At 37.2% G+C, this 11924-nt stretch overlaps 1 protein-coding gene across 1 annotated transcript; it reads left to right on the plus strand.

Moving 5' to 3' along the window:
• The first annotated feature begins 209 nt into the window (after positions 1-209).
• dclre1a (DNA cross-link repair 1A (PSO2 homolog, S. cerevisiae)) lies at positions 210-11585 on the plus strand. The gene is made up of 9 exons (XM_032573553.1): positions 210-904; positions 2649-3911; positions 4986-5119; positions 6224-6342; positions 7457-7600; positions 7672-7817; positions 9413-9567; positions 9886-10027; positions 10877-11585. The coding sequence occupies exons 1-9, from the start codon at positions 487-489 to the stop codon at positions 11041-11043; spliced, it is 2688 nt and encodes an 895-aa protein (XP_032429444.1). The 5' UTR covers positions 210-486; the 3' UTR covers positions 11044-11585.
• The last annotated feature ends 339 nt before the right edge of the window (positions 11586-11924 follow it).

Raw genomic sequence — 11924 nt, forward strand, 5'->3', positions numbered from 1 at the left:
AGTGACGTTGTAGATTCACAACGTTCATTTCAGCAGAAAGATAAAATACGACACTTTTTAAAATTACTTTTTTGTTAAAATTCAGAAATTATATAAGCTTTAAAGTAAGTTCTGTGTCATTTGGATTTTTAAGATGTTCTACTAAAGATATTTAAGCATTTTAGTTTTATTAAAATTTTGAAAGTGTGGCTCTTTATGTCGTACTATGTTTACTTAGTTCATCGTTGTATTGTGGCGGTAAGGTAAGGGTAGCTAGCAGTTCCATACAGCAGAACATGAACAAAATATATGAAAATATTTTTTTATATTTTATAAAATGAGCTATTCGGTTAGTGAAATGTCTACACGGGAAATATCCGATACATACAGGTTTGTTTGGTGTCACTTTTGCTTCTGAAGAGGAATGTTACCAAACGTTATTAGTTCTTGTGTAATAACCTCTGTTTTGAGGAGACTCTTGCTAAGCTAAGTTCGCTGCTGCTCCAAATGTCACAGAAGGATGACTCCGAAAATGACATTTGGGAATATAAATCCCTGGAGAAGACGAGAAAGAGCAATAAATCGCCGTGCGTTTCCAAGAGAAGATGTACTGCCAGGAAAACGTCAAAGAAGGACAGCTCTCCCTCTCTCAGGTCAAAAGAGAAGAGTACAAAAACCAAAACAAATGAAAGTGGAGACTCCTCTGCTGCTGGGGAGGCAGTTGAAAGCAAACTTTTATTATCAAATGAATTATCCGTCAAGTGTTATGCTACAGAGGTAATCCAAAGTGACAGCAATGCAACCGAGAGGCAGATGTCTGAAGACTTCTGTCCCATCTGTCAGATGCCTTTCCACATTCTGGTTGTACAGTCTCAGAGATGGCATGTTGCTGAATGCCTCGACAACCCCAGGGACAAATGCAAAGGTAAACGTCCACCATGTAGTTCCTGCGTCCTGCAAAATTAATTTAGCTTCTTCACATTTTGCCACTTTACAACCACAAACTTCACCCTTCACAACGTGTTAGTGTTTGTGTTGTGACAAAAAGTAAAAACGGTTCATGTACAGTTTGCTTTTGCAGTAAACTGTACATGTGACACTAAATAAAGACTGTAGTCAGATAGTAATTGTATAATTAATTTATTCATCTCCAAATGGGGAATTACTGCTGCAATATAATATTTCAGGGTTTCCCCAGTCTGGCAGCCCGCCAGACTTATAATAAGCAATTAGCTTTACTTATTTATTTAAGTTTTTTTTTTATGTTTGCATTTTTAAAATTTTATAGTTGTTCTTCAGGTATTAATCTTCCAATCTGTTAATACCACGTAATTATCAAGTAATATTTTCAAATTTCCTGTCAACTTTAAACATTTTTAACTCAAAAACACAGCGGGTCGTTGGATGGATAACTGCCCTAGCGCCCAACCACCAGGCTTTACAGGTTTTCTGGGGGAAATCTTGTATTTCAACATCATTTTATTATTTCTTTGGAAAGTTGTTATTGTAAGGAAATGTAATCGGATGCTCTAGTTAGATGCAATTTTGTGTGTTGCAGAGTAACCTTGGAAAACCTCCAGTGGTCCTTAAAACAAACAAAATCTTGCCTGATAATTAGTTTTTATTCCCCACCTGATGTAATTGTGTTGGACAGATGACTTTGGCCTCTGTGATTTATTGTGTTTGCCCTTCTGAGCTCCTTTATTGTCTCTTATCAAACACTTAAGTGCTTGCTCAGGATGAGAGAATGCTGCAAAGTCAATGACTCGATGCAATCAACTGGACGCCTATTGGGACATTACATTTCTCAGCTTTCCCTTTAAGCCTATTTAAATAAATTTGTCATCAAGTCACATTAAGAAATTGTGTTTCTGAAAAGTTTGAGAAATTATTTAAAGTATTCAATTAAAAAAAGGTGATTTTTGATTGAAACTTAAAAAAAACAAAATTATTTACACCATATAGAAAAAGAGCCTTAAATGATTGTTTTTCTTTAAACATCATTTATTGATAACAGTGTCCTACCCGATAACAAAGGAAAATAGTGGTGGGTCTGGTTTCCTTTCAGTGTCAGTTCAGATTAGGGATGCACAATATTAGATATTTGGTCGATATCCAATATGCTGATATACTAAAACTCATTTGGCCGATAACCGATACCAACATTTCTTTCCTATAACTACTTACTGAAACTGTATGGTTTTCTCTACTACGGAGTTAAAATACTGCAACTCTGTCAGTTTAGCCTGGTACCAAATGCAAATGCTAAAAAGGAAGCTGAAAATGATGTAACACTTTTGTTAAATGTCAAATTTATTCGACATTTGCTCTCTCTAAGACAATGACAACACTCAAGAAGTGCAAATTTGACATTGTGCTGTGCTGCAGGCATATGTAAAGTCATATAAAAACAACGCCTTTTATATCAGTGAGTTATTTTGACTGAATGGCCGATCTCCGATATTAAATTTTGCAGATAATATCGGCCGATACCATGCCGATAATATCATGTATCCCTAGCTCAGATTTGTTGTGTGGGATGGAAGAAGTGAGATATTCAGCTTGTTGATTTAATGGCACAACACCAGATTGAATGTAATTTAACCACAATCACAAAATCGTGATGAAAAAAGTTACCCAAGTCTGATTGATTTGTTTCCTCTTTCCAGAATGTCCAGATGGCCTCCAGTGCTCCTCCACCATTCCAAACCATTACAAGAAGTTCAACCACACGCTTCTCGCTGAAACCCGTGCAAATGGCCACGCCGCGGCCCCCAGTCTGTCCTGGCAAACAGAGACCAGCGGAGAAGCAAATCTCCAAGAAATTCAGAACAATGAGGCGCTCGGCTTTCCATTAGATCGCTCTCAGGGGACGACTTCCTTTCCTTCTTCCTTTTCCAGTCTGAATCACACTCCAACCCCTCCGACAAAACCTAGAAATGGCCTTTTGTTGCTGCGTTCTCCTGGGCCTGATGACTTTAAGAAAAAGAAAGGCTGGTTGGGGAATAATAATAAAGCTCAGAAGTCAGTTTGTGAGATTTCACCCACTCCTGTCAAGGAGATTCTTTCAGATCAAGCTTGTGAAGTTTCAACAGAGAAGCAGACATCGCTCAAAGATGATGATGATGATGACGATGGAATCTCCTACTCTCCGCTGTCTGAGCTCCCTGCAGAGTCTGAAATCAACTGCAGAAAGTCTCTTTTCCTTAATGAAAGCTCTGGTAATGAACACTCAGTGATTCTGTTCAACGACAGCTTCTCAAGTGAAGATGAAATCCTGGCTGAATTCATAGACAAGAACTGTGATGAAGGTGCAACTTTTGATGATCCCTCTTCTTCCTCCTCATCTCAGCTGGATCCAGTTTCTTCATTAGTACCTTCTAATCAGCAGGCTGCAGAAGCTCCTTGTGTATCTAGGAGGGAAATCAGCGGCAGCAGCATTCAGTCTCCACAGAGTGTCGTTTTAGAGCGACTAAGAGAAACTATTTGCTTAGAGGTTCACAGCAGTCAGAAACTTAATTCTGCTCAGGTATCTTCATCACAGGATTCGTTTGGGTCAAATTATCAAAACATGCTGCCTCAGAAAGGCCAAACCAAGGCAGTCCAGGGTTCTGGACTGAAGCAGACTGACATCGGGGTGTTTTTTGGTCTCAAACCGCTCAAGGATACAGAAACTGAAAGTTTACAAAACAACCTGGACGCGTCGTCTGTTCCAGCGTCTGGTAAGAACCTGGGACGGCACAAACAAAGGAAAAGAAAAGCTGACCCGGAGACGGAGGTAGCGCAGGCAGCGGCGATCGGAAATGACTCGGTTGGCGCTCAAAGTGACGCAGGTAGAGGTGGGAACAGAGGATGGAGACGAAGCTGGAACAGAATAAATGCTGACGGAGAAGTGCAGCTGCCCCGTTGTCCGTTTTATAAGAAGATTCCAGGTCAGTAAGCAAACAAAGTTAGAATATAATTAAATGATTTATTTCAGTTAAAAATGACAATATAGATATATTTTAAATGTATCTTGAAGGTATTTTTGATTATTGTGGCTTGCAGTTGATACTGACTTAAAATTCAGCTTTTCAGATTATTAAATTATGTAAAACCAAAAAAAAACTTTTAATGATAAAAGATAAGACCTCAGTGTTACATTCTTATCTTTTTACTTTATTCAGCTATTTCTTGTTTTATATATTTTCTTATCTCACTCACTTTAAAGCACTTTTACTGGTTATTGTAAAGGGCTAATCAAATAAATGTATTATTTTAGTGGTCTACACCAGAGGTGAAACATATTTCCAATTAATAAAATGGATAAAACTTGATTATTTTTTTATTTTTGAAGCTGTTGGTTCACAGTGCTGTGTCAGTAGAAAGTTGAGTGGAAGGAAAAAGTTGGGGAATTGTGATGCAAAGCCCATTTGAATTTTGGTTTATGTATAACTGCTCCATGCCCTGAATCAATGCTTCATTATATACCAGTATATCCAGCTATGGAATAAATTAAGAGCCCACTGCTCTGAACCCCATTGAAAACCTCCTGGTTATTCCACCAAGTATTGATTCCTGAACTCTCCCTGGGTTAAAACATTAGTGTTGTTGTTTCTAAATCAATATGAACTTGTTTTCTTTGCATTATTTGAGGTCAGAAAGCTCTGCATCTTTTTCGTTATTTTGACAATTTCTCATTTCCTGCAAATAAATACTAAATTTTTGCTTGTAATTTCAGACATGCTGTCAGTAGTTTATAGAATAAAAGAACAATGTTCATTTTACTCAAACATAAACCTATAAAGAGAAAAATAAGAGAAACTGATCATTTTAAGTGGTCTCTTAAATTTTTCCTGAGCTATGTAATGCTGTCTGCGTAATGAAGCTACAAGTTTTGAATTGAATTATGGAAATAAACTTTTTAGGGATAATCTAATGTAACTGTATATAATGTCCCGATTGAGGGGGAAAAAAATTCAAAATTCTGTGGTCTGTGACGTGAGATTTCCCTAAAATGTTTTCAGGTACAAAGTTTGTTGTCGATGCGTTCCGTTATGGCGAGATTGAGGGCATAACCTCGTACTTCCTGACACATTTCCACTCGGACCATTACGGAGGCCTGACCAGAACCTCCACGTTTCCAATCTACTGTAACAGAGTAAGTCCAGCTGCGGCACGCACAGTAGCCCCTCCTGTTTACCTCGTCTGATGCCAAGATTTTTTTCCAGTGGTTAAATTTATCTGTGGCGAGTCATGATGTTGCGTCACTCATTTCAAGCTGTTAGATATTCGTCTGCACAAGGCTTTAACTCTCTCCCGGAACAAAATACGGTTAAAATAACTTGTCGTTTTTGTCAAGATTTTGATTCATCTTCACTTATTTGGGCAGAAAATACAATTCACTTGCTAAATGCTTCTCAATTTTCTCAGTAAAAATTTAAAAGTTATAAAATGGTCTGTTTTGTAAATGCATTAAACCTTGATCCACTCTCTGTCTTCAGTCACTCAGTAATGAAAAAATTCTGCTTGTGGTTGCAGCAATGAAAACTGTTAATGAATTCAATTACATTTTAAAAACCTGTAATTCTGTTTTTTGGTCTCTTTAGTTGTGCAGAAAAAACGCACAATGTGCTGGAAATTAAATTTTTCTGGACCTCTGACTATTTTATGACAGTTCACGTGTGAAATAAATATTGCTGAATGCAAATTTAATTTATTGTCCTGCTGTGAAACCTAAAATCATGTTTTGAAGCATAATAACAAAAAAAACTAATTATTTGCTCTGTCATGTAATATTTAATGAAAGCCCATATTAAAGTCAGTGGTACCGCAAATAACAATTTCATTATTTTTGTATCGATTTTACCTGATTAATTGGATCAAAAAAATTGCCCCATTTGCTGATTTTTCATTTACCGGTAATAAATTAAATTTTTTCTATACAGTATTCAAAATACATTAAGAGGAACATAAATACTGAAATTCTTTTTTTAACTAAAAAAAACTAAAATGTCATGTTATCGTTTATGAAGTTGTTTAAAAATGCAATAATAGCTTTCCTTTTGTGAATTTGAACCAGGTGAAGGCGTTTTATCTTGAATGCAAAATGTATGTGTACCTCCTAATCTGAGTCCTTTCATAAAATACAGTGGTTAATTGGTTGTTATTTTATCAATAATTTTAGTTTTGGCCAGAACAAGACCACATTATTGGTTGCTAAGGTAACCCACCAGTTTGACTGCTTCCTGTCTCTTCCTGTCAGATCACGGGGAACCTGGTGAAGAGCAAGCTTCGGGTGGCGGAGCAGTTCGTCCACATCCTGCCCATGAACGCCGAGGTCACCGTGGAGGGAGTCAGGGTTGTCCTCCTGGACGCCAACCAGTGAGTCAATGGGGAGAACCCACTACCTTGCTCAAGGGTTAGGACTGAGACAGGGTTCATACGGGAGCTTGAAACCCTGGAAAATGCTTGACTTTCAATGAGGTGTTTTCAAGGTTTGGAAAGCGCTTGATTTCTGTTTCAAGTCCTTCATTTTTGTAATAAAGTGCAATCTAACGTATGATTTTAAAAAGCATAAATATGGAAAAGTTATTTTTAAACCAGGTATTTTAATAAATAATTCTAATAAATAGATGCACCATTTTTTTTCTCACTGTTTGATGTTAAATTACATTAAAATGTTCTTGCTTTAGGAAAGTTGGAACTATCAAAATTATTTCTCTTTATTAAATACCAGAAAACTAGTTGGGTTTTTTTGTTTTATATTGTATTAAGAAATGAGATGGTTTCAATGTTTTGAATATTTATTCCTAATTTCTCAATGACTTATTGATCTGCGTAAAGAAGATAAACATTGGTTTATATTTTATATGTTAAACAACTTTATTGAAATTGTGCAATTTAAAAAAAAATTTAAATTAGTACTTGGTGAGGCATTTAAAAACTTAACGTTTTACATTAATAACAGTAATTGATGATGATATTGTGAATTTAACTTCAGGGCATGGAGCAGTTATATATAGACCAAAACTCTTGAACAGGCATACTTTTTCCTTCCACTCAACTTTCTTGGATATAACACAGTGAACAAACAGTTAAAAAAAAAAAAGTCCAGTTTAGACTAGTTCATTTGTATTATCTCCAAAGTGTGGTGCTGGAAAAGTTTGAAAACTCAGCTTGAAAATACTTTAATTTTACAACGGAGAAAAGTGAACAAAACACGATCAGAAAAATATTTACTAGTCTTTAAAATTCCAGTGACGACAATTGTGATCAATCCACATTTTCCAAATATTAGTTTCTTCTTATGACACAAATCCATCTGTCCATCCTTCCATCTTTCTGTCCATCCATTCCTCCCTTCATCCATCTGGTTTGTAGTCTATTCATCCGTCCAAACGTTGTGTTTTCTGTGAACAGTGGTGAACTCATTGAACTTTACGTAAAATCAATTTCAAACTACTTAACATTGAGCTTTCCATCCTTGTTCCTTCAGTTGTCCAGGAGCTGCAATGCTGCTGTTCTTCTTGCCCGATGGACAGACGGTTCTCCATACCGGTGACTTCAGGGCCGACCCCTCCATGGAAACATACCCCGAGTTGCTCAGCTGCCGGGTTCAGACTCTCTACCTGGACACAACGTCAGTATCTGAACATACTCTGTGCTTTTCGGTTACTTTGAGGAGGTTTTAATGGCTGCTTGTCGTTGTAGCTACTGCAGCCCTGAGTACACGTTTCCCAGGCAGCAGGAAGTCATCAGCTTTGCAGCCAGCAGGGCCTTTGAGTTGGTGACTCTGCACCCGCGAACACTCGTGGTGTGTGGCTCGTACTCTGTGGGGAAAGAAAAGGTCTTCTTAGGTATGTGGTTTGGGATCTTCTTTAAGAATTTATATGACCTATATCTCAAATGCAGTTCAATACGACCATAAACCTAAAGAAGGATGAATGAACTAACACCTGAATATAAATTAGACTATTACTTTAAATTTTACTCTTAAATTAATAAACGTCTTGCTGTCAGTATGACCATATCTAAACCAAACATTTATTTTTTATTTTTTCCACAGCCTTGTTTCGCTTTCATCCCGCTAAAATGTCACCTGTTATTAAATCTATATTGAAACTCGAGTGCAGAGACACGGGATTTCGGGAATTGTCTGTTTGAAGAAAGTAATGAATATGTGCTGTCCTCTACTGACATACAGAAAATAGGCTGCAGCTGTTTTTTATAAAAATTCACTTGAATATTTTCTTAAATCAAAAGTGTGTCAGAAAGCTCTGCATGATGAGTAAAAAGTCTTTTTATTGAACTATACCTCTTTTATTACCATAGTAAATGATTATATAACGCAATGTGATGACAGTTATGTTAGTTATCAAATATTCGATCAATTGATTGGATTTAAAAAAATTTACATTCTGTTGATGTTTTTTGTTCAATCACTTAAGCCTAGTTTTATATACTATATTAGAAATGCATTAAAAGATAAAAAAATATTTCCACTTTTATACAAGAGAAAATTTTATTGCAGAAAATGCATTAGTTTTGTAATGGATTTAGCTTTTTAAGATAACTTGTTTTTTATATACAGTATATGTGTGTGTGTGTGTATATATGTAATAAATACAAATGTTTGTATTTGTACAGCTTTTGCTAAATTACTGTTTAATTGCATTTCTTTTTTGTCTGTAAACTCCAGTTAATGATTAATCGGTTACTAAATTAATTGACAATTATTTCAACAATTGACTAATCATAATTGGATTAATTGTTTCAGCTCTAGAATAGTGTGAGCGTTAAAAATTACCCATTTGTATTTTACACGTTCATAACACACGACAGTAACTTGGGGAGAAACATTTTGCAAAGTTACAACCACTGCTGTTTCATTAGGATTTTATGTGACGAACACAAAAAGCTGCATAATAATTATGAGGAAGGAAATCTGCCCTGCGACAGACTGGCGACCTGTACAGGTGAACCCCGCCTCTCGCCCGGAACGTTAGCTGGAGATGGGCACCAGCACCTCCTGACCCCACTAGGGTGTTAGAAAATGGATGGATGGATGGAAATCTAAAAAGTGTGGCATGCTTTTGCATTCAGCCTCTTTTTACGCGGATATCCTTGAATGTGTGTTGAATTTAACCCATAACAAAATTGCAGCTGGTTTGTAACGATCACAGTTAAAGGCATCATGAAGAACAATATCTTATTCTTTCTCTGAGCATTGAAAAAAGTAAGACACAACTCAGTTCATTCTTTGCATATGTAGCAGTTAAAAGAGCAGGCGACCATTAAAATACTAAAGTTTCTGGTCGTATAACGTGAATGTTCAAGAGGTATGAATACTTTTGCAACGCCCACTCCACGTTCCTTTTGCAGTGTGTTTCTGCAAAGACAGTGTGAGGTAAAAACTGGTGCTTACACGGCTAATGTTGTGATTTATTTGCAGCGCTGGCAGAGGTCTTGGGGTCAAAAGTGTGTCTCTCCAGAGACAAATACAACACCATGTGCTGCCTGGAGTCTCGGCAAATCAAGGAGCGGATAACCACCGACTGGAAGGCAGCCCAGGTTCACGTGCTTCCCATGATGCAGCTCTCCTTCAAAGTGGGTGCAGCAGGGCTTGGTTTTTATATCCTATTGATTTCCATGGTCGCCGTAGGAAACATTAACCTTCATGTTAGAGGTTGTGATGAGCAAAATTACCAATATTTCTGCAAAACATTGTCTCTAGTGAGATTTAAATTTGCAGTCCTGGAGTTTTCACATGACTGGTTGCAGAAAAGCCGACTAATGTCGGGTTGGGTTTTAAAGTGTCTGCTATAAGGCAGAGCTGATGTTTGCAATAATGCTGCATCCTCAGCCTTAAACATAAATTTTAAGGCATTCTAATGCACTTTTTTTTTTATGTCACCATCTCTGCAGAAGCTGCAGGATCACCTGGCACGCTTTTCAGCACAGTATGATCGACTGGTAGCCTTCAAGCCCACCGGCTGGACCTTCAGCGAGCAGGTGGAGTCGGTGGAAGACATCCAGCCACAGATCAGCGGCAACATCTCCATTTACGGTCAGTAGAAATACTTAACCGAACAGATTCAGGTTTAGATGTTATGGAACTGTTTGTTTTAATTCAGAGAGCAGGGTAAAACATCAGACTATTCTTCATGCTCCAAATTCTGACAGAAAACGTGCTGTATTCAAACAAAAATGAGAATGTGACTGAATTGCTATGACTTGGCCTACAACGCCCTCTATGGAGGATAAAACCAAACGAGACTTCATCATAATCAGGCTACATCTTCTTCCATTTTCAGCACAGCTGGAGTGCCATCTAGCTTGAAACCCCAGCGGTGATATTAGTTGTGACTTGATTTTCATTAGTAAATAAATCCAGTTTTCCTTACAGTTTTATCTCTGAAGTTCTGGATAGAAACATCAACATCAGAGCCATCTGCCATGTAACCTACAACCACCAGCTGGAGGCTTTTGCCACCAATTTTAGCTTTTCACTCCTTCCACTTCATCTGGTTTTGTCACTCTGACAGATGCTAATTTTCCTCCTCCTCTCTGCTTCTTCTCTGGGCTCCATTTCAGCTGCATCTTGTCAGAGGAGACCTCATGTTAACTTGTAAGATGGTTGAAGGCAAGATGAGCAAGAGGCAATGTCGCAGTTTCTTATTTTAGAGGACAAATGGATCCTTTTATTTGATTTTTCCAGTGAAATAACTCAAGCATGTTGTGCCTCAAGATTTTGCCGTCTACTCTATTTATTGTTATATTTCACAACATCTGGCTTCATGTCAGATTTTTACCTCAGATGTAATTGCTCCTCTGTTTACCAAAGGGGTAGCAAAGAATGGATATCAAAAGAAACCCTGAAGACAAAAGATGTTAAACTTTCCTATTTCTGTGACAGGAGTCCCATACAGTGAACACAGCAGCTTCCTGGAGCTGAAGCGTTTCGTCCAGTGGCTCCAGCCTCTGAAGATCATCCCTACCGTGAACGTTGGCAGCTGGTCGAGCAGGAAGGCCATGGAGAAATGTTTCAGCGAGTGGCAGTCAGAAGCTAGAGCTAAACTCTAAAATGGGCTGCTGATTTTGAGAACTCTTCTGAAGCTCCGATTTTGGTTTTTGAAAGTGGTTTTAACACTAATAATGTAAATTCTGACTCCGAATGGCTAAATATGCAGTCTTGGACCCGTTTATTGAATAAAACGTCGATTCATTCCTGCCTTTGGTAACAATGAGCTGTTTACACAAACATGTTTGCAGTGAAACTGATGGTATTTTACCTGCTAAATTATCTATTGTGACCACATTCCCTTAATGTATTGAGTCAACATGCTGCTTTTTAAATGGTCTTTTTTGTTTTATATTTTTATTCTAAAATAAAATCTTAAATATTATTTAGACCTTTGGCTTGTTTACCTCATTTGTATCAGTTTAGAATAATAAAAATTCATGCTTTTCAATATAATTCTGATAATTATTTGATATTTTATGTAATCTAATCTGTGCCAGCATTTGCAGCACTGGCTTTGAAAATGCTAAGTTGTTGTTTTGAAGTGTGGTGTCATCTTTTTGGTGTTTATCTCTATCTGTTAATATAAGATAATCTGCTATAAGACTGTATTATTCTTTTATATAAAGAGTTCCTAATAAAGTTGATGTGGCAGGGGAAGATTAGTGTTCACACACAAGCTAGCATTAGCACAGCTGCGTCAGCGACGGTTTAAAAAATCAAAAATATTACAGATACAAATAAAAACTGCTCCGTGAATTTCTTTAGTGATTTTTAAACACTATTTTTATTTAAAGAAACTTTCTAAAATTGAACTAGAAGCAAACCAAATGAAACCGGAGAATCTATTAGGCACCGCAACGACTTGCCAGCTCGTCGGCCATCTTGTGAGTGGCAATTTTTTCTAGACAAAAGCATATCTTCTTGGAATCATTTTATTGTT

This window comes from Xiphophorus hellerii, chromosome 10 (assembly GCF_003331165.1).
Source record: "Xiphophorus hellerii strain 12219 chromosome 10, Xiphophorus_hellerii-4.1, whole genome shotgun sequence".
Classification (NCBI taxonomy): domain Eukaryota; kingdom Metazoa; phylum Chordata; class Actinopteri; order Cyprinodontiformes; family Poeciliidae; genus Xiphophorus; species Xiphophorus hellerii.

Bases quoted from the DNA above. Each gene is read 5' to 3' on its own strand.
- dclre1a (XM_032573553.1), top strand. From the start codon at position 487: ATGTCACAGAAGGATGACTCCGAAAATGACATTTGGGAATATAAATCC. The intron at 3,912-4,985 runs GTCAGTAAGCAA...AAATGTTTTCAG, and splicing joins GTTTTATAAGAAGATTCCAG to GTACAAAGTTTGTTGTCGAT. The intron at 10,028-10,876 runs GTCAGTAGAAAT...TTTCTGTGACAG, and splicing joins CGGCAACATCTCCATTTACG to GAGTCCCATACAGTGAACAC.